This window comes from Myodes glareolus, chromosome 6, assembly GCF_982192425.1.
Source record: "Myodes glareolus chromosome 6, mMyoGla1.1, whole genome shotgun sequence".
NCBI lineage: Eukaryota > Metazoa > Chordata > Mammalia > Rodentia > Cricetidae > Myodes > Myodes glareolus.
This window is the reverse complement of record NC_142031.1, coordinates 48,084,477-48,105,809: the sequence shown is the minus strand read 5'-3', so window position 1 is coordinate 48,105,809 and position 21,333 is coordinate 48,084,477. Positions and strand designations below refer to the sequence as shown.

The 21,333-nt window shown below is 44.0% G+C and overlaps 1 protein-coding gene and 1 long non-coding RNA gene across 2 annotated transcripts; both read left to right on the top strand.

Moving 5' to 3' along the window:
* The first annotated feature begins 323 nt into the window (after positions 1–323).
* LOC148121807 (uncharacterized) lies at positions 324–3,967 on the top strand. Its single transcript, XR_015738107.1, has 3 exons — positions 324–536; positions 2,138–2,282; positions 3,913–3,967. It is a non-coding gene; the product is annotated as an uncharacterized LOC148121807 (long non-coding RNA).
* A 3,714-nt stretch (positions 3,968–7,681) lies between these two features.
* LOC125404169 (cytochrome P450 4F4-like) lies at positions 7,682–13,915 on the top strand. Its single transcript, XM_087907168.1, has 6 exons — positions 7,682–7,810; positions 10,000–10,270; positions 11,096–11,162; positions 11,357–11,486; positions 13,372–13,505; positions 13,593–13,915. The coding sequence occupies exons 1-4, from the start codon at positions 7,734–7,736 to the stop codon at positions 11,434–11,436; spliced, it is 495 nt and encodes a 164-aa protein (XP_087763294.1). The 5' UTR covers positions 7,682–7,733; the 3' UTR covers positions 11,437–11,486; positions 13,372–13,505; positions 13,593–13,915.
* The last annotated feature ends 7,418 nt before the right edge of the window (positions 13,916–21,333 follow it).

The following is a 21,333-nucleotide window of genomic DNA, read 5'->3' as shown; positions in this document are numbered from 1 at the left end:
TTCCTGCGAGGAGGTGCCAGGCCAAGGGAGGTAGAGTTGTAGGGTCCTGTACTGGGTTAGAGAGAGCTCTGAGCCTGGCTGTTTACCTCTAGTTAGCCAGCTGTCTGAAACCCGAAAGCCACAGTGACTCTGTCCACTTCCAGGTAATAGTCCCGGGCAGCCTCACTATGATTCAGGTATTTGGGAACTCTTGTCTCTCCTCTTCTTACTGCCTCTCTCCTCCCCATGGACTGCTCCTCCCACTGACAACCCTCACTCTCCCTACCCCTGTCCACTATCCCTGAGGGCCCCATACCGCTTCTGAGCCTCTGAATCTCTCTGTCCACCTGCCCCACAGGATGCCACAGTTGGACCTGTACTGGCTGGGATTGAGCCTGGAGGTATCCTCGCCATGGCTGCTTGTGCTGCTCATCGGAACTTCCTGGCTCTTGGCCCGTGTCCTGGCTCAGATCTATACCTACTATGGTACATATCGTCATCTTTGTGGTTTCCCTCAGCCCCGAAAACGGAACTGGTTCTTGGGTCACCTGGGCATGGTGAGTGTGGCAGCAGATTGTGCCTCTCCTATTTAGGAGTGAATGCATTAGGAATGGGGCTCAGGGAGGCAGTAGCCCCGAGTCCTCCAATATCCTTCCCTAGCTTTTCACTTATTCTGTCTTCCACCCCGAGTCAGCTCTAGATTAATTTCTGCTCTGTCTTTCTTACACTGGTGTACACTGAGGGGTTTCCAGGGTGGTCACACAAGTGAGAACCCCTGTGTTCCCCCATTGTCTGCTTGTGGACTTGAGGCCTTCTGAGAAGCCTTGTCCAAGGTCAGTGACATTTTTTCTGTCAGTCCATCTCTGGCTTTTTGTGTTTTTCTGAGAATGGTCTTTGGTATCGCTCTCCCACCACACATAGAACAAGAGAGCTATGGCCTGTTTTCCTGCCTCCTGTACCTGAAGCCCCCTCCCCCCACCTTTTTTTAAAGCTGCAGTTTTCCCCTGAGTTGAATCCCTGAGTCATGCTGCCCCAGCAGAACAAGAGTCACCTACTTGCCCTTTCACACACCTTCCCTTGAGACCCACCCCTCGGACTTTGACCAAGTCTATCCTCTCCTTTGGATGACTTGGTCTCGGCTGCTTCATCTGCAAATAGCAAAGCTCACGACATCCATCCATCCACACAAAATACTATGCATGGGAATTCTTCTGGTCCATTATAATCTTATAGGGCCATAGTCACACACATATGCAGTGTGTCAGTGATAAGAACATCATTACGCAGCACATGATTTTATTCATGTAGTTATGTAAGTGTATATATTTATGTGGATATATAGACAAATACATAATAGATATATAAGCTCTATACAATACATTATGTATATCATTAAAGAGTGTATCATATATATCCACATGAGGGTGAGGGCAGAGAGAGGGTACATTGTGGTATGGTCACTGGTTTATTTAATTATGGATTCTGAGCATACTACAATGTGCCATCTGCAAAGTGGAGGACTGAGAAGTCAGGCTGTATTTAATTCAATCTGATACCAAAGGTTTAACATCCTTTGTACGGGGGATTCTTAGGGGAGGAGCGATCCTGTGGGATGGGTTAGAGTGTAAAGGTCAAGGACCTGGACGGTTAAGTCTGTGAGCAGAAGAAGTTGGGTACCCCAGTCTGGAGATGGGAGTGAATTTTCCCTTTCTCTATCTATTGCTCTATATCAGAGGTTCCTAATCAGAAGGATAAAGACCACTTTGGGGGTGGTCACATATTAGATATCCTGCATATCAGATATTTTTGTTACAAATCATAACAGCAGCAAAATTACAGTTATGACATAGCAATAAAATAATTTTATGATTGGAGGACACCACAGCATGAAAAACTGTATGAGAGGATTGCAGCATTAGGAAGGTTGAGAGCCACTGCTCTATACAGTTCTTCAATGGAATGGACGGTCTGCCCACCCTGTGGGAGCTGGGTCGTCCTGACTGAGACTACTGACGAAGACACCAATGCCTTCTGGAAACGCCACCATGGAGATACCCGGAAGTCGTGTGGTTTCAGCTTTCTGAGCATCTCATAAGCATAATTCACTTGACCCCTGACAAACCGTCCCAGGAGGTGACTGATTCTATCTTGCTTATAGGTCACATCCACCGAGCAGGGTCTAAAGGAGGTGAGTAAGCTGGTGGCCACCTATCCCCAGGGCTTCAGGACATGGATGGGTCCCATCCTCCCTATCATCACTCTGTGCCACCCTGACATCATTTGATCTGTCCTCAGTGCCTCAGGTACTTGGGGGAAACTGGTAGTGGTGTGGCTGTGGGAAAGGGAAGGCTTCTAGTCTCCACATTCATGCTTCTGTGAGATTCATGAAGCAGCCCAGTCCTTCTCTCTTGGATTTCTCTACTTTTCACTGAAGTTGTCAGGAGGAAGCCCAGGCAAGGCTCAGCACGGAGGGTAAGAGTGCTGGGTAGAATTCTCAGGGCTCACTCTGGCCCCTGCCTTGGTAATTCTTTTATTGGAAAGCTAGAGATTGTAGGACCCCTTTCTTCTCATCTCCATTCAGAGCTAAGAGGAAGGTATTCTGTGCACCTATGGCATGGTGTGCACTGCTGGGGGTGTATGCTACTGGTGAATGGAGTCCTGGCGGGTGGTTATCTACATCTTCCATCAAGCCTTAAAGGGGCCCCTGTTTTCCCATCCAGGAAAACATTGAACCAGCCTGTTTGCCCACTGCTAAAGTCTCTGTGCTGCCTCCAGGGGGTACACATTCCTATGATGAAGGCAGAGGGACTCTGGTGATTCCCTTGCCACTGCCTCACCTGTATTTCAGTATGAAGCTTGACTGATGTGTCCTTCTCCTGATTACACTCAGTGTAGCAGCTCTTTTTGTTGCTGGTGTTAGCACAACTTAAATGAGCAAAGGTTGGTTTAGATTGTGGTTAAGAGTCCATCATGATAAAAGAAAAACGGACATATCATCATGGGTAGATAGAGGGAGGAAAGCGGGGAGGAGGGAACTCAATTCAATATGTTTTCAAAGGTTTACTTCAGTGACCTTTTCCAGCTAAACACCACTTCCTAAAGCTTCTAGAATCTTCCAAAATAGAGGCAGCATCTGAGGACTAAATCTTTCAAAACATGATCTGCTTGGGGTGTTTCATACTGTCCCAGGTATCAACCAAGTGTAATCATTACTATGCCCTTATCTGGGGCTCACAGAGAGCTGTGGACACTTGCAAAACATCTGTTTCTTGCCTGAGAAGTTGTTTGGAATTATCTTTCTCTCTTGCTTCAGCAAAGGCTATCAAATACCAAAGTGCTTGGGGGAGTTATTTGGCATTTATTACCTAGAGTCCCACTGACATAGAAATATGACTGAGATTTCTTGTTTGAGGCAGGTCTGATGTCTGATTGCACCACACCAATGCCATATCTGTGAAAATATTGTGACTATTATAAACTCTTGTCTGGGACCTGCCTATGGGGCACACTGAGATGTATCAGACTATTTCTGTTCTTAGCATCAGATAGGATCATTTAGGGCAGGTCATGTGTGTGTCGGCCATCTTAGCCCATGTTGCCCCATACATGTCCATGACACATGTCTGTGTCAGGAGATGTCACAGCACTCGGTGATGGACAGCTGTGTTAGGTCTGTAGACTGTTGTGCTACACTTGACGGGCAGACATGGCAGACTGTGCTGAAGCCAAGTGAAGGGATCTGGTGGTGAGTTGAGACTGTCTCATCTTGTATCCTGTTTCCTCCTCCTCTTCTCTGCTTCTGATGTGCATTTCTCTAACTCTGACATGCTGGGTTTGGGGCAAACATGCACACACCTCACTGAGATACCTACACACTCTGCAAGTTCATGTCTTAGCCTCTCCATGGCCCCTAATCATTCTTATTTATGTCAGTTGCGGTTGCCCCAAAAGAAGTAATCTTCTACACCTTCCTGAAACCCTGGCTGGGTAAGTAGCTGCAGATGAAGGGCTGAGTCTTTAAGGAGAGGACTAAAACTGTGGCTTTTACAGCTGGAATTAGCCCATTCCTTAGCTTTCCAGCCTCATGGCTGAGGTACCAGTCAGAGCTGTGTTCACTGCCACAACTCTATGGCATTTCAAGGTCCTTGCTAGCAAGCAAGCTGCAGCATTTTCTCAAAGACCACTCTCAGTCAGACTACCGGCCTGAAAGAGTCAGGGTTTGTCCTGGCAGGACGGCCCAGAAAGTCAGCATTTTAAAACAGCACAGCTTTTTTCCTGCTATGGCTGAAAACCGAAAAGCGTGTGTTCAGCTTTTCATCAACATTTAAGTGTTTCATGGCAGGACCTCTTAAAAGAGCCACAAAGTTTTGCAGCTAAAGCTGAGTCAGGAAGCCTCTCTTAGGTGAAATCCTTGCTTGCCTCTAGCAAGCAGAGCAGACCCGAGAAATTGCTGCTACCAAGAAACCACGTGCAATGCTGTCATTTTGTTCTAGAATTACGCCCCAGTGGGCTGGTATTTCAGCAGCTATTGGCTGATGGAGCGGAAGATACTCCCGCAACAAAGGGCCTAGGGACATCCTTGGAGGTGGGTGGGGGACATGCCACCATTGCTCATTGCCATGCTGCCCTCCCAGGGGATGGGCTCTTGGTGAGTGCTGGTGACAAGTGGAGCCGCCACCGCCGTATGCTGACCCCTACCTTCCATTTCAACATCCTGAAGTCCTATGTGAAGATTTTCAATGACAGCACCAACATCATGCATGTGAGTCCCCAAAACGCAGCCTCTCTGGAAGAAGGTACTTGGTCTCAGATAGATCTGGTCTGTACTCTACAGCGTAACACTGCGGCCATGTTTTATTTTATTTGTCTCTCCATGTTGTGTCCAAGATGATACTATGGAGCCATATCTTCCCACATGGTGAGTGCTTATAGAGTTAGTTCCTATTTTTATCAGATGGTTGTCCTGAAAACTAAATGCGATTTTTATGAGAACTATATAGAAACTGCCAATAAGGAGCAAGGCACTGATACACACACCAGTTTGCAAACAATGAGGTCTGATATTGCTAATAGAGAAATAAGGTCAGGGGATTGGTTCTGTTGGACAGGGTTTAGGTCGTTTGTGGCACATGATAAACTGTGGCTCAGCTTGTCTGATACCAGCATAGTTCTGACTTGGGGACTTGACCAGCGTCAAGATAACTTAGCGTGGTCTCAACAGGACAGACTGGACTCTGGTCTCTAATGTTCTCTCTCTCTCCAGAAGCATCCTGGGCTTGCTTCTATGGCACACATTTCCACAGAAGAGAAACTGAAAGTCACTTGAAGGTTGGGTTACACTAAAGTTATAGCTCCTTTGCTTCTCCTAGATTATAGTAATTAAAGTCATAAATCTAACACAAAAGCAAAGGGTGAAAGAATTGGCTCAACTTTGTAATGGACATTGCTGAAAACTCACGTTACACTGGGTTGAGGAACAAAATAGGCACAGGGGCGAGTGTCTAATGAAGGGCCAACAGTTTTCTTTTCTACTTGCTTGATGGTTGCTCATTTTGTTGACCACACAAGATTCCTGTTTAAATACAAAAGATATACAGTTACTCACTGTGCATCTTCCTAGCTTCTGTTCTTTCTTGAAAGAATCTAAATCCCATAGGGGCATTACAGGTGGGCTTCAACAGATACAACCCATTGCATTACTTAGTTTTAGGGAATCTGCTTTTATAGCACGTTGAAGCAAGCCTGATATTTGCCCATTGCTACATCCACAGCTGTCTCGCCAGTGTAGCAGAAATGCTGACTGGATGGGCAAATATTGCCGGAAGGATTGGGATTCATGCTTCTCGGAGCTGTGTGTTCCAGGCAGTCCCTTGGCAATCAGTTGTGGTGTAATACTACCTGAGTCGCCATTAGTACTGACTCAACCTGGCTGTCCTTGGAGCCATATGTCTGTCTTTTCCCCTTGTCTGTGTGTTTTTTGTGATTCTTGCATATTGCTAACAGATCCGACTATTCCAGGCAGTTGCGGATATAAACAAGACTGCTAAGGACATTTTTGAATTCTGCTCCACTATTAATTAAAGCCTTAAAAAAGTAGCCAGTTCTGGGAATTGCCAGAATCATCATTAGGACAATTCCTTGATGATGTGGAACAAAAGGAGGTAATTTTACTAGGAAAAACCTTAGAAGCTTTAGGCATTTGCCTGAGAAATATGTACAGTTGTAAACAGAAGGCCTATGAAACCTTTCTTATGGGACGAAAAAGACCTAGCCTAAGCTGACAATATCTGAGCCTGAGAATTGAAAAGGGAGGAGAGTTGAAGTTAGTAATATAAAGTAAACTTCAGAGAGATTCAAGACTATGTATTAGAAATTTCCTAGCAGAAATCTTTCCCAGGGAGATAGTAGCCTTTTTCTTTCTCACCCAGGCACACAAGGTCACTTAGCTCAAACCAACCAGCCACCTGCAAGCTGATAAAGATGGTCTAGCTCAAGGGCAGTGATCTCTTTGAAGGCAAGAGGAGAGAGTTTGTTTTGAAAAGTGTGAGAGAGCAGAAGTCCTTGTTCCCAAGTCAAAGCATCTTCAAAGATTCTTTTTGTAAACTGTTTTATGCTGTTCTTTTCTGTTTTATGATTTGATGATGTATGCCTTTGCCAAGTTCTTTGATTGTAAAAAATAAATATATAATCCTGCACTGAAGTAAGTAAATTGCAACAGCATGTCTCAACATTGAGAGTGTCTGTGTGTCACTTTCCTCGCCATATCCTGATTTCTCCTGTGCCTTCACCCTGATTCCCTTACGGTCTGAGTGGCTCCCCTGAGCCAGTCCGTAGCAGCCCATGGAGAATATCACTGGATCTCTCAAGGATTTCCACAAGTATATATGAAATAGTCCACATGAAGAACATTGGAATGAGCCCGGGAGTGGTGACACATGCCTTTAATCCCAGCACATGGGAGACAGAGGCAGGCAAGGCTCTGTAAATTTGAGGCCACTATGCTCTAAAAAGTGAGTTTCAAGACAGCCAGGGCTACACAGAGAAACCCTGTCTTGAAAACCAAAAATAAAAAATAATATTGGGATGGTTTATGTTTGGAATACTTAGTAAGGATATTTAGAAAACAATGGAAGTCCGCCATACTTGATATAGAGATAGCTTTGAGCTTGACTTATTATATTCAAGATAAGAAATAATACCATTTATTGTATTCATAGTACTTCTGAAGCTGATGGTCATGATCCAATTCCATAATTTATGCCAAATTAAATATTTAGCAAATCTGTAAATAGAGGCTACGTTTTCCTCATTAGGGTGAACATGAAGTTTGGAAGGATAAAGGAATGCCCACTATGCCCAGATAGTAAGTGATCTAGAAATAGTGGCACATGGGCTCCATCGTGGTTTATCAGACGCAGTCAGATCAACTTCTTGCTGAAGACACAGCATGTGAAACAGGGCAACGAGCTGACTGAGGGTGCACAGAGCATGGACATCAGAGATGAGGCTAAAACTCACACCTCCTGATCCTCAGCCTTAGGTCTTCCTCTCCAATGTAACAGTTTCACCAAAGCCTGGTTATCCCTAGGGTCCAGTGTCTGGAGCAGAGACCTGGGAGGCTGATTTTGGGTATCGGTTCTTGTGGCTGTGGTTGGGCAGAGTCTCAAGGAGTTGAGCCTGGATTGTGATACTGTTTCTTTTCTGTAAAGGCCAAGTGGTAGCGCCTGACCTCAGGTGGCAGTGCCCATCTGGACATGTTTGAGAACATCAGCCTGATGACCTTGGACAGTCTGCAGAAATGTGTCTTCAGCTTTGATAGCAACTGTCAGGAGTGAGTCCCCCCCCCCATTGGCCTGAGAGCATGGACCTAAGGGAGGAGGTGTGAGAGTGATTGCTAGCAGTAGGAAAAGAGAGGACTCCCTGGAGGACATGATTTAGAACAAGATTTGGGGATGCAAATGAGTAGTGGACATGTAAATCTGGCATGGAGGAGGCACCTTAGACATGAGACTGGTACGTTGACACTTACTGGATTAGATACTTCCCTCATTGCTGCAACAAAATAACTGATAGAAGCAATTTAAGGAAGAGTTTATTTCAGGTCTCTTGGAGGGAAACTCCATCATGGCAAGGAAGGCAGGGCAATAGGCTGGCTACACTGTGTCTGCAGTCAGGAAGCAAAGACTAATGAATGCTTATGCTCAACCAGCTTTCTCCTTTTTGTGTGGTCTGAAACCTGCTCCCCATTGTATGTATGAAAACCGGCAGAGAGAGGCCATTCCATATCCTGAATGCTATGCTATCTTGAAATTTTCTTCACTCTAAAGGTCTAACACCTTTTGTCACCCCACACAAGTTCTTAGGACATGGGGAGAAAGAAGTCAAATTTGTTGCCAGAAAAGTAGCAAGGATGGACTCTATTCTAGCTTCAACAGAGTCTCACCCATTCAAGAAAATCCCCACATGATCTAGGTCTCCATTGTCTGTATTTCTTTTTTCACATTCTGGTCTACCAAACTCCCATCAGAATTTTCCTTTAAGTTCCCCTTAAAAGATTTAAGGGCTTTTCTGACCCAGTAGTTAAAATTCTTCTACATTCCTTCTGCAGAACAAGTTTCAAAGGCCTAAGAATCACATGTTCAGGGTTATTACAGTTATGACCCCACTTCTGGTACCAATTTGCACATTACTTGTGTTTCTTGTTTATACAACAGAAATTAAAGAAGGAAGGATTTGTTTTGGGTTGAAGTTGAGGGGAAGTCCATCACTGTAGGAAACTTACTGGTGTAGGAGTAGGGGAGTGATCATCACATTGCATCCACAGTCAGGAAGCAGAGAGCAGTGAATGACTACGCTAACCAGCTTTCTCCTTTTGGTGTCTTCTGAAAGCCCAGCAATGACACAGTGCTGCCCTTATTAAGATGAGTATTTCCACCTCAATTAAGCTAATCTAGAGAATCAGGGTGTGCTCAGAAATATGTCTACAAGGTAATTCTAGATCTTTTCAAGTCGACAATCTGTATACACCAACATAGGGGCTAAACTATAAGGATACAAAAGCCAGACAAAGGTGGGAACTTTCTCCTACTCTTTCTACCAAGGGTATTTGCAGTCACTTCTGTTACGGTGACAACATTTCTGCGGGTATTGACTTAATCAGAATATGGATTTGTTTTTGACTCATAGTTTTATAGAATTTTGTTGATGGTTTTTTTTTCCATTTTATTTTTTTGAGACAGGGTTTCTCTGTGTAACAATCCTGGAACTTGCTTTGTAGACCAGGCTGACCTTGAACTCAAAGAGACCTGCCTCTGCCTCCCAAGTGCTGGGATTAAAGGTGTGTGTCACCAACACCTGGCCTCTTTCGTTTTGGTGGGAGCATGTGTTAGAAAAAGTGTTTGTTTCATGGCAGTTGTGAAGGAGAGAGAGAGAGAGAGAGAGAGAGAGAGAGAGAGAGAAAGATCAGGTCCTAACATCCTCTCCAAGGCACACTTAGAATGGCCTACCCAGCTTCTGTTAATCCTATTTCTATTTCTGCAATTTTCTAACAGCCACAGAAATGGACATTTGGGAAACAGCCCCAAACCATAGTAAATTGACATGATCATATCAGAGTTTTGTAGACACTGACTGTCTTGTGGAAACAAGGTGAAATTGTCACTGAAAGCAGAAGCCCTGTAGGAGAGACTGGAAGAAAAAAAAAGGTCTTCACTAGTGGAAAGTACTGGGAAGCAGGTGGGTCAGATCTAGATCTAGGATCAGAGAGAAATGAGAGGCATGATGTCTGTGCTGCACTCCAGATGCCTTGTTACATGGAGGCTCATGAGGATGGGATACAGAGAGATAAGAGACTTTATAGTCAAATATTATGACTAATTACAGGCATGTATTTGTGTGACCACCTGTTTCTGACAACTGAACATCTTGTTGGCAAGTAATTCCCATTTGTTGTTGAGAGATGCTTCTTGGGCTTCAGTTGGGTTGAGTTGTGTTTCTTCTCTTCATGCTCTACTAATACAGAAAATCCAGTGAGTATATTTCTGCCATCTTGGAACTCAGTGCTTTAGTGTCCAAATGGTTCCAGCAGTTGCTTCCGCATGTAGACTCACTTTATCAGCTCACCCCTAATGGGATGCGCTTCCGTAAGGCCTGCCGCCTGGTGCACGACTTCACAGATGCTGTCATCCGGGATCGGCGACACGCTCTTCCCAGTAAGGATGGTGATGATGTCCTCAAGGCCAAAGCCAAGTACAAGACTTTGGATTTCATTGATGTGCTGCTTCTGGCCAAGGTGGGTTCTCAAGAGATGGAATGGAGCTGTTTAAACTTAATTCATTGAACATGATGGTGCACATCTTTAATTCCAGCACTCCAGAGGTCGTGGCAGGAAGAGTTTGAGGCCAGCCTGGTCTATATATTAAATTCCAGGCCAGCCAAGTCTACATGGTGAAACCCTATCTCAAAATAATTATTAAATTATTAAATCATTAAATAGCTGTCTTTTTGTTTGTGGGAGTAATTTTTACATAGAGTCTCACTAAACAGCCCTGACTGACCTCAGTCTCATGTTCTTCCTTCCCTCACCTTGCACTTTCTGGAATCACAGATGTGTGCCACATCACTTAGGTCTAGTTCACATTTTTTCAGGTCACTCTCAAAAAGGTCTGTGTTGAGGTCTGTGTTGCTAGCGAATGAATCCTCCTATCCCAACTTTCAAAGTCATGGGACTACATGCATTTGTCACATTCTTTGCTTTAAGTGGTAGGATAAATGATAGAGTCAAATATGGTATTGGAATAAAAAGACATTTCAGATTTGAGGCTTGATGTAGAGATACGTATGGGGCCAAGGAAGGCATGTGAGGAAAAGAAGTAAAAGAAATATTACAGAGATAAAAGGTTACATAGAGAAATTGTGATCTAGCCAGTAGTCACCAATTTCAAAAACACACAGGAAAGAGCACAGTCAAGAACTATCCCTGGGGTGTGAAGAACTGTGATGATGATCAAGAGAGGTACAGAGGTGCAGTGGGCTTGGTATACGAATCTTAAAGAGCTGTCTCAGGTTAGACATAGAGTCAGAACCGCTGTGATCTGGAGTCTTGCATTGTCTCCAGGACGAAGATGGAAAGCAGCTGTCAGATGAGGACATCAGAGCAGAGGCTGACACCTTCATGTTTGAGGGTGAGGGTCCCAGTGTAGTACTATAGGGGGAGCAGTAGTCTCCATTTCGGGAACATATTGAATGGACCCTAAAATCCCACAATCCTCTGTCTTCCCTTTTTCTTATCCTTCTTGGGCCCCTTCCTACCTGGCTGCTGCCCACTTTGTGATGTTGAAGTGACTCTGAGATCCAAGCCCACCTATCTGCCCTTCAGGTCATGATACCACAGCCAGTGTGCTCTCCTGGATCTTGTACAACCTGGCGAGGCACCCAGAATACCAGGAGCGCTGCTGACAGGAGGTGCAGGAGCTGTTGAGGAACCGCAATTCTACAGAGATTGAGTGGTGAGCATATTAATGCGTCCTTCTCCTGGCTCCACTCCTCAGGAGGCAGAGGGGCTCTTTTGCTGATTCTTCCATTATTTAATGGTGAGAACAGTGCCTATCTCATTAAAAAGAAGAAGTTTTGTGCTTTTAGACAGAAAGATTTGAACTTCTAAGAGAATGACTGACAATATAGCAGTGTGTAAGGGTAGATGATGTCACTTTGCAGAAAATCAATGTATGCAAACTTTCCCTCTTCTTTCCCCATCTCATATAACATGTTTTCGTTGTCTTACCTCTCTGTCTGTTTGCTCTTCTGTTCCCTATCTCCTGCGAGAATAGGAATTCATAAAGGACACATGGGGGCAAAAGTCATCATCAGTGTGCTGTGAAGTATGTTGTATCATTTATGATTCTACCCAGCAAACCCTCCCACAATGCCTTCTCATGACAACTGTAGGAGCAGCTATCCTGTGCTAAGGACACAGCTGAAGGAAATGCTGTCAGCAGCTCTAAGCCTGACTGGAGGACAGTCCTGCCTCAGAGCACTCCTGGGACACAGTGGCAGCTGTGAGATATAGAGTAAGAGAAGCCAGGCTGGGTTAAAGGATCTGTTTCCATCTAGAAGCCTTAATGAGGAGGGTTAAAGGATCTGTTTCCATCTAGAAGCCTTAATGAGGAGGAGGAGATATTCAGTTGAGACTTGGGTACAGGGCTGAAGATCCATGTGAGGAGAGGCAGAGGTGATGGGAAAGGATAGAGACAAGAGGAGTGGTGTTGTGTGACTTTTCTTGGGAAGTTGTGAGCAAATATCTATTTGTCTCTTGGACAACAGACCGAAGAAACAATTCTATGAAAGGCCAATTTAGGGAAACAGTGAGCTTATTAGAAAGTCTCACATCAGTTTCAATGAGGGGTTATTACAGCTGTATCACTGAAAACCCCACCCTAATGTGGATGAGGACTCAGGAAAGCTCCATCCCTGAAGTTCTGTCCAGCACTTTTTACTTAACCTTGAAGATCATTTAGGTTTCAGGAACTTCCTAAGACTTGTGAGTTGTTCACACCTTGAGTCTTAGAAGTTTTGTGTACGACCTGAGTCTTTTGGAACTCCCCCTGGGATGGAATGTCTTAGTTTGGACAAATTTGCTACACAATGAGGTGGAGGGAAATTGGAAGGAGAGGAGAAATAGAAAAAAAGGAGAAATAGGGAGGATAAGGTTGTCAGAAAAGAACGGGGAGAGTGTAAGAGAAAGAAGTGAGGTGGGGATAGGGAAGAGGGGGAACGGGGGTAAAAGAAGTCAGAGAATGAAAGGAGGGAGGGAGGAGAAAGGGAAGAAATGAAAAGAGAGAGGACGGAGAGCTTGCCTGTGAAGGAGCAGGGTGGGAACAGAGATAAAAAAGAAGACAGTGTGGATACAAGGATGTGAGCGGGGAGGGAAAGACTCAAACAGAGGCAGCAGGGCAGATAGAGAAAGGTGATAAAGAGTAAGCACGGCCAGGCAGTGGTGGCGTCGCCTTCAATCCCAGCACTCTGGAGGCAGAGGCAGGAGGATCTATGACTTTGAGGCCAGCCTGGCTACAGATCGACTTCTGGGACAGCCAGGGCTATATCAAAAAAGAAAAAAAAAGAGCAAACAGGCAAACATGATATCTGTGTTGTCTCTTAGTTCTTTGATTTTGGCCTTATCGAAGGAAGATTTCTTTTTAAAAGGAATTTTTGAGTTTGGACATGTTTACTTCAGAAAAAACTTCTAAAGATACCTGGCTAAATTTTCTCCACTACTTTCCTAAGTCTCTTCTTTTTTGTGGGGATAGTTTAAGACTGTGGGGAAAGGTTATGTGGGCAACATAGGGCCTGATAGCTTCTGTTTCGCTCCTGGCAATTGTGTGTTTGCTTCCTCAGGGACGACCTGGCCCAGCTGCCCTTCCTGACCTTGGGCATCAAGGAGAGTCTGTGGCTGCATCCTCCGGTTACAGTCATCTCCCGCCGCTGCACCCAGGACGTTGGTCTCCCAGATGGCCGGGTCATCCCTAAAGGTGCCCACGGGACAGGGAAGGAGGGCCCTGGGCACACAGTAAAGTTTATCCAGCAGCTGGCTAACCCCTGGCCCCACTTCACCACAGGTGTCGTCTGCATGATCAGTATTTTCGGGACCCACCACAACCCAACTTTGTGGCCTGACCCTGAGATGCTGCAATCGCCCTTCCCCATTCTTTTTCTCCACAATGATCCCAGCAGAAGGAGGAGGTTTTATCTGGGGAAATCAGAACTTGCCTTCCCTACAGCACTCAGGACTCTGTCTCTGGCTGTGTGTGGAGATGCCATTCATTGTCTCTTTCAGGTCTATGACCCCTCCCGCTTTGATCCAGAGAACATCAAGGACAGGTCACCTCTGGCTTTTATTCCCTTGTCTGCTGGGCCCAGGTGAGGCCAGAGGGCTTGAGGTGATGGGGCAAAGGTTTAAGAAAGATGGAGAAGATGGAAATTTGGGATAGTCAGGATCTAGGTCTCGTTCCTGCATCGTTGCAAGTTAAGCAAAGATGTGCAGTGTCGGGGTTGGGAAGGTCCAAGAACCACAACCCTGTGCTCAGGCGCCACCCAGCTGCTAGTTTCAATTGGCCCCCGAGTCTGACTGAGGTTCAGGGGATACAGAATGTAGATGTAGACAAGGAATCCTGAATATGTTAGTTCCCCTTGGGTGCCCCTCCAGCTGGCTGACCAGGTACCTAGGTCAGGTTTCAGTGATAGGTGAGTTCCAGGATACAAAGTTCCTACCCCGCCCTCCCGCAGGACCTGCATAGGACATGAGTGAGATGAAGGTGGCGCTGGCGCCCACCCTGCTGAGCTTCCTCGTCCAGCTCGATGATGTGGAGCCGCCTGGCTGCAGGAGCTGATCCTGCGCGCAGAGGTCGGGCTGTGGCTGCCCGTGGAGCCATTGAGCCCACAGTGACCACTAAGCTTGGACGGATCATCCCACCCATCCACCTCTGTAGATCCCAGAATAAAAGAGCAGTAGCCTGTGCTGGAGGCTCTCCGAATACCAGCAGAAGGCACTGAAGGACAACAGGGAACCAACAATTGGGGTCTGGGAGGAGGGATGGGGCTGAGAAGTCCTTGGGCCAAAACCACTCACTTCCTCTGGCTGTTCACAGGCCCTGTATTGTCCTCCAACCTAGCAGGGCTTACTCTCTTGAACAATAGACAGCTAAGGGGAAGTGTCCGGACAGGACGGAGGCCAGTCTCGAGCTCAGGAAACCTTTTAAACTGAGGTACATTTCCATCGCCTTGACCTCCATTTTACTCCCAAAACTTCTCTCGTTTTGGGATTCTACAGTGTGTAAAAACTACATTTCTAAGTTTATTAAACCTAACAAGTCAAGCATTTGTTATTGGGTTTTCTTTTCTTTCTCTCTTTCTTTCTTTCTTGTCTAGTTTTTGTTTGTTTGTTTTGATTTTTGAATAGGAGTCTCACTACTTTGCCCTGGGTACTCTTGAATTCCTTCTTCTTTTGTTTTTTGATTGTTAATGCCTCATTTTATTTTTCTATCATTCCTTTGCATTTCTATTTTTTTATCTTTTATTGACAATAGATTTTTCTTATGCAATATATTCTGATTATGGTTTCCCTTCTCCTTACTCTTCCCCATTTTCTCTTCCATCCAGCTCCACACCCTTTCTATTTCTCATTAGGAAACAAGCAGGCATATAATAATAAAATAAGATAAAACAAAATCAAACAAATCAGAATAGGACAGAACAACCAAACAAGAAAAGGAGCCAAAGAAATAGCACAAGAAACACACACACACACACACACACACACACAGGAACCCCATAAAAACATAAACCTGGAAGCCATACTATATATGCAAAGGACCTATAAGGCAGCTTGGGGGGGGGGGGGTAAATGCCCTACCATGATGAGACAAATAACTTTCTAAAATGCCTTTGAGTTTCTTTTGTATTAGAAAAATTATGAGACAAAGAACCTCCAAATATTATCTGGAGTTCCTTTGGTGTTGGCCATCTACTGCTGAGCTTGGGGCCTGTCTTTAAGAGGAGTTTGTTTCTCTAGTGAGTCTAAACTCCCGGTCTTAAAGGGTCCTTTGTTCTAGTCTTCCAAACAGCTGTAACTTTAAACTATAGCATACTGTATTGGGCTAGCCCTAATGGCTATGCTTCGTTGAGGACAAAGTGGTTGGGAGAATGGGTTCTTGTTGCTTGTTTTGATACTTTTCTGGGGGAGATTCATCCCAGGTAGGGCACCAAAGACACCCAAGAATCTGTTCAAGCCTGGTATAGTGAACTAGTGAGTTTGTTGACACTACTTACAAGGTGTTCACAAAGGTTACTTATGGAAGCATAGATGTCTCAAAGGCAGCTAAAAATAGAAAAACCCATCTATGACAACACATGAAAATCGTATCCTTGGTTCTTCCTGAATGACTTATAAAAGTCTCAAGTCTCTCTCTCACTCTCTCTCTGGCACTCCTTGCTTATAATGCATTGTGAATCTTGTAAGTTTCAGGGATTTCCTGAGATTTATAAGGTGTTTACTTTTTGAACCTTGTAAGTTTTGTTTTCTTCTTAAGTCTTAAGCCTTTCTCTAGACTCTAATGTTTTGATTTGAAGGAAATTGCTCTACAACAGTAGTACATACCATAGGAAACATTCTTGCGTATTTTGATTGTACCTGCCCTGCCGCCTCCATGGCTATTGGGGTCTCAAGTCCTTCAAGTCACAGAGTTCAAGTCTTGCAGGTGATTACATATTGGTGGATAACTGGGATTATGATCAGCTACAATAAATTCAATGGTTAAACTGACTGCTGAGGGAGTTCCTGCAGGTGTCTAGGCAGGGAAGCAAACCCAACCCATGAAGAGATGAGAATGATAACTCTGTTCAAATTGATTTTTTCCACCTAGATCATACTTGAGGAGTCAGATTCAGGTTTAAATTATCACCATATTTAAAACACAATAAATTTGGGGAAAAATATTCAGGCAACAATCATTCTCATTCCAGGTACACAATAAAGCTTAAGGTGTGACTACATAGAAACTCCTTTACAAAGTATAGGGTGCGTTCTGTAGTTAAAAGGTCTAGAATCTTGTGTTGTCTCTGACTGGTAAGATAAAGATCAGCAAGTCATAAAAAAGATGTGACATCTCCCCTGAGGATGGATTTAACTGGGAGCTAAAGATAATGGCCTAGGAAATGGCCTCTGGAGAATATGGGTGAAGTCTGACTCTATAACAGAAGGTCACCAGGTCATTAATAGAATCCACTTTCAGCATTCTGTGTGGGATAATAGGTATTTTATATCCTCCACTGAGGAGCAGTCCCTGTATATTTGGCCTTCCTTGTTTCCTTGTGGGCTGTGGGCATAAGGACTTTTGTACCCCCAACAAACTGCTATTGCAGAGCACCAAGTTTGGTTTCCAGGACTCACATGGCAGCTCATAAGTTTCTATAATTCCAGATCTTTCTTCTGGACTCTGAAGGCACTACATGCATGTGATGCACATATATGCCTCAACCCCGTCAAGACATCAAACAGGTTTTCATGTGTGTCAGTGGAACCCTAGTACAGAAAAATCTGTACTAGGAATTGACTAAGCCATGCATCTATAATAACAATCCTCATCCATCTACCCTATACATGGCTAAGTACCACTCTATGCTCTTGTCCCTCCAATGAATCAAGTGAGCAATTATTATTATCTTCACTTTACTAAGGCCTCAAGGTCTTAGATGCTTGTGAACTGACCGACCACATTGACCTTAACAGTGGTTCTTGTAACATGAGGGGCTGATTGTTGCCCTGGTCACTGGGCTAGCGTAGCCCCAAAATAATCACACAGAAACTGTATACATTAAAACACTGCTTGACCCATTAGCTCAGGCTTATTATTAACTCTTGTAACATATATTAATCCATTATTCTTATTTATGTTAGCCACATGGCTCAGTACCTTTTCCAGCAGAGCAGGTTACATCCTGCTTCTTCAGTGTCTGGACAGGACTGCAGTGCGAGCTTCCTGCTTCCCAGAATACTCATGTTCTCATTGCCCTGTCTCTACTTCCTGTCTTGTTTTTCCACCTATACTTCCTGCCTGGCTACTGACCAATCAGCGTTTATTTAAAATATAATTGACAGAATACAAACAATTGTCCCACACCAGTTTCTTGTGGGTATTAGCCCTGAGTTTTCAACTAACGTACTCAACTCTTCCAGTGGTCAATGCTCCTTTCCCTTGATATTCAGTTGTCCTAGTTTCCCTAAGAGACTACCTTACATCACAGTCCTACATTTGACCCCTTATATTTCCTACCTGAATCTATCATCTCCCCATCCCATGTAATCTTAAATTCTTCATGATGGTACCATCCAATGCTAATATTTTGAGTACCACTCATCTCATATCCTTACCTTCTACATCCTAAGTCCTTCTCACTTGTTCATCTCATCTACTGCCCAACAATTAAACTTTGGTGTCAGTTTCTTCTCCCACAGGTTTCTCCCTTAGCTGTTGTTATGTTGTCTTGCTAATTCCAAAGATGCAAGAGAAAGATCAAATCATCATGACCAAATTAATCCAAGCAAGCAATTAATTGGAGCAATCATTTTTTACTCATGCACATAAGCTGCCTCCCCCTAAGACAGGGTTCAAAAAGTCAGTACTGGACATGGGCAAGACAGTGTTTTTATAGCTCAGGGATAGGGGGTTTCGAAATGGGGAATTTGGCAGGCAAATAGACAGAGTTGCAATAGCGTAACTAGTTAGTAATAATGACCTTCTGAAACAAACACATGATTGCAAGATGATCATAAGATAGTCATAACAACAGGTGGGTCATAATAAGCTTTTGAAACAAAGGCATGACTGCTATTTCCTGGAGTAGGCAGAACAGGACCATCTATAGTTAAGGTTACAGATGGAGCATAGCCCAATCTTAGAGAAACAGAAATTTAATCATAAACAGAAATGAACCTAGTTTGTCTTTACCATAAGATGAAGGCAGGCTGATTTATTGGTCTTCCGAATGCTTGTGTCCTTAACTGAAGAACTGTAGTGTAGGTATTGCATTTGGGGAAAGTTTGTCCTCTTACTACACACTGTCTTGTCATGAAACAGATTAATAACCTTACTTCAGTACTGCAGCTCTCCTGAGGTACTTGGTATTGCCTTTCTTTCGATCTTCTTCTGCTCACATTTCCCTTACTATTCACAGCAGCTGGAGAGGGCAGAAAGCATAAGACATTTCTAAGATATAGACATTTCAGCAGAGTGTATGATATATTTTTTTCCTAGAACACCTTTAGTACCTCAAAGAACAGAAGGCAGATCCTCACTTGGGACCCACGCAGTGACAATGCCATGTCTGGTTTTTGGTATTGTTTTCCTTTAATGATTCATTGAGCCTTATTAGGATTGCTTTAGTGAACATGGATATGAAGTCATTTATATCCATGAGCATGGGTAATTAATCATTGACTACACTATTGGAGAAAATGACTTCCCCAGCCACTCCTCTCTGTTCTTGCATGCTGCACTGCAAAATGTAGTATAGGGTTCATAGTTGTTCTTGATCACTAATCTGATTATTGTAGTAATGCCTGGCTGCTAATTGTGGAGGCCCAAAAATGTGAGACTATTTCCACCTTGTCTGATGGTCAGAGAGTTGGAGGTTGCTCTAAGTGGTTGACAAGTATAGCTGCATGTGCCAACTCAGGATGTAATTAGTTGAGCCTTTTGACAATAAGATAGCTCTTACAGCTAGGTCCATGTCATCCTGACAGGTGGTCAGGATATGAGAGTGCACTTCTGCTCTTTCTTTTGTAATGATGAGGTCACCTGGGGAGTGGTTGCCTTCAGGATACATTGTCTAAAGCAGTTTCACGGCTTAAAGAATAGAATGGTAGTGATTTGATGTCTCAAAGTGTTAAAGCAATTGACTGAGTTGTCCTTTGTATCATGTTAATAAAGTCTTTTGTTTCATTCTTCCCACTCCCTGTTTATATTGGGTATAAAAACTATGGAAAAATAAACACACATGATTTCAGGATTCACTGGAACCCCCTCCCAGTACTTTGTATGGTTTCTGTCTTATTATTTTCACACATGTCTTCATATTCTTTACTAATATTCCTAAAACCTCACACCCCTACCCTGGCAAGAGATATGTTTGTCGAGGTCAGTCCATGACAATTGATCCATGTTTAGGTAGCTAAATATAACTCAGGGTGTGTCTTGATACTAAAGTGTTTGCCAAAATGCTGTGTCCTGAGTTCCATCCCTAACACCACACAATAAAAGAAAAGCATGAACAGAAATACTTATCAGCTGAGTCACAGTTTTAACACAAAAGCCCCAGGAGACTCCAGCTGAGGTGATGCCCTGGCATTCATGTGCCAGCAGTTACAGTGCTCTGTAAGAACCTGCCATATCTAACCCTGCTTAGAAACTTTCCATGCCCATCAGGCAAAGCCCCTTGGCTTCTGTCCTAGAAGACACATTAGAACAAAGTTCAATTATTTTCTCTGGCTTTAAATAGTCAGATGGGACATCTTCTTACAGATACCCAAACTTCCTTTCCATGACAGTCCCCAGGAAACCAATTCCATCCAAGCTTTTCTAGAACTCACAGCAGGGGGATTTTTAGTGGCACCTGGGGACTCATTAAAAGTTGACAGACAATTCCAGTCTCTACTTCATTTGCACAAATTACAGAGCCTCTGAGGACCAGCCACAGAGATGCAGACAACTGAGGCTGATGCATACACAGCTCCAGGATAAGATGGAGAAACTATGCTACCCACACCAGAGCAAGGATGGTCCCCCAGGTGATTTTTCTACTTAGTTTCCAGCCTAAACTTGAGAGTATTTAGCAAGCAAGACCTAAAGTTAAGTACTGGAGGTGGCCCTCTGTTTTCCCAGGACACAAAAGTCCCAGAGTCAACTGCTACAGACAGTACTGTGACACTCTGCCTTGCAGAGCATGGACTCATGAGTAACCCATGCTCCTGGCACTCAAGGATGTCCTGCAGGGCTCTGACACCTCTTTTTCCACTGTAGTGCTCAACACATTGTCATGGGAATAACTCATTCAGCAATGTCCCCTATTCTACTAGACTCACAACCCCCCAAGACAGGAGCATAGTGAGGTTCTTCAAAGATGTGTGATTGCCCTTTTTATGCTCTGAATATGCTTTATTACCATTGGTTAATAAAGAAGTTGCTTTGGCCTATGGCAGGTCAGAATATAACTAAACAGGAAAACTAAACTGAATGCAGGGAGAAAGAAGGCAGAGTCAGGCAGATGCCATGTAGCCACCCAAGAAGCAAGATGCGAGGTAACAAATCATGAACCTCATGGTAAAATATAAAATAACAGAATGGGTTAACTTAAGATGTAGTAGCTAGCTAGGAATATGTCTGAGCTGTTGGTCAAACTGTGTTATAATTAATATATTTTTTGTCATTATTTTTGGGTCTAGGTGGCCAGAAAACAAAAGCATCTCCTTTTACATAATGGAACCCAATATTCAGCAACTTACATTCACATAAAGCCTAAGAAAGCTTAGAAAAGGCTGCTAGAACCACAAAAATGGGAATCAATTGGAGCTTCTTGGTAGCCATATATTTTCAGATAGGATCTGTTTGCTGATGGTGAGCAGAGGAGCAACTCTTTTAAGAGAAGGCTTCCTGACTCAGCATTGGCAGCAAAAACTTCATAGTTCATGCTGGCAGCTCTGGATCTTTCGAGAGTTCTTGCTACAGTGCACTTAAATGGGGTATGTGAGCAGAGTGGTTTGTTGTGTCTAGTTTCTTGAGTTTGTTTTTTTAAATGTATTTTGGA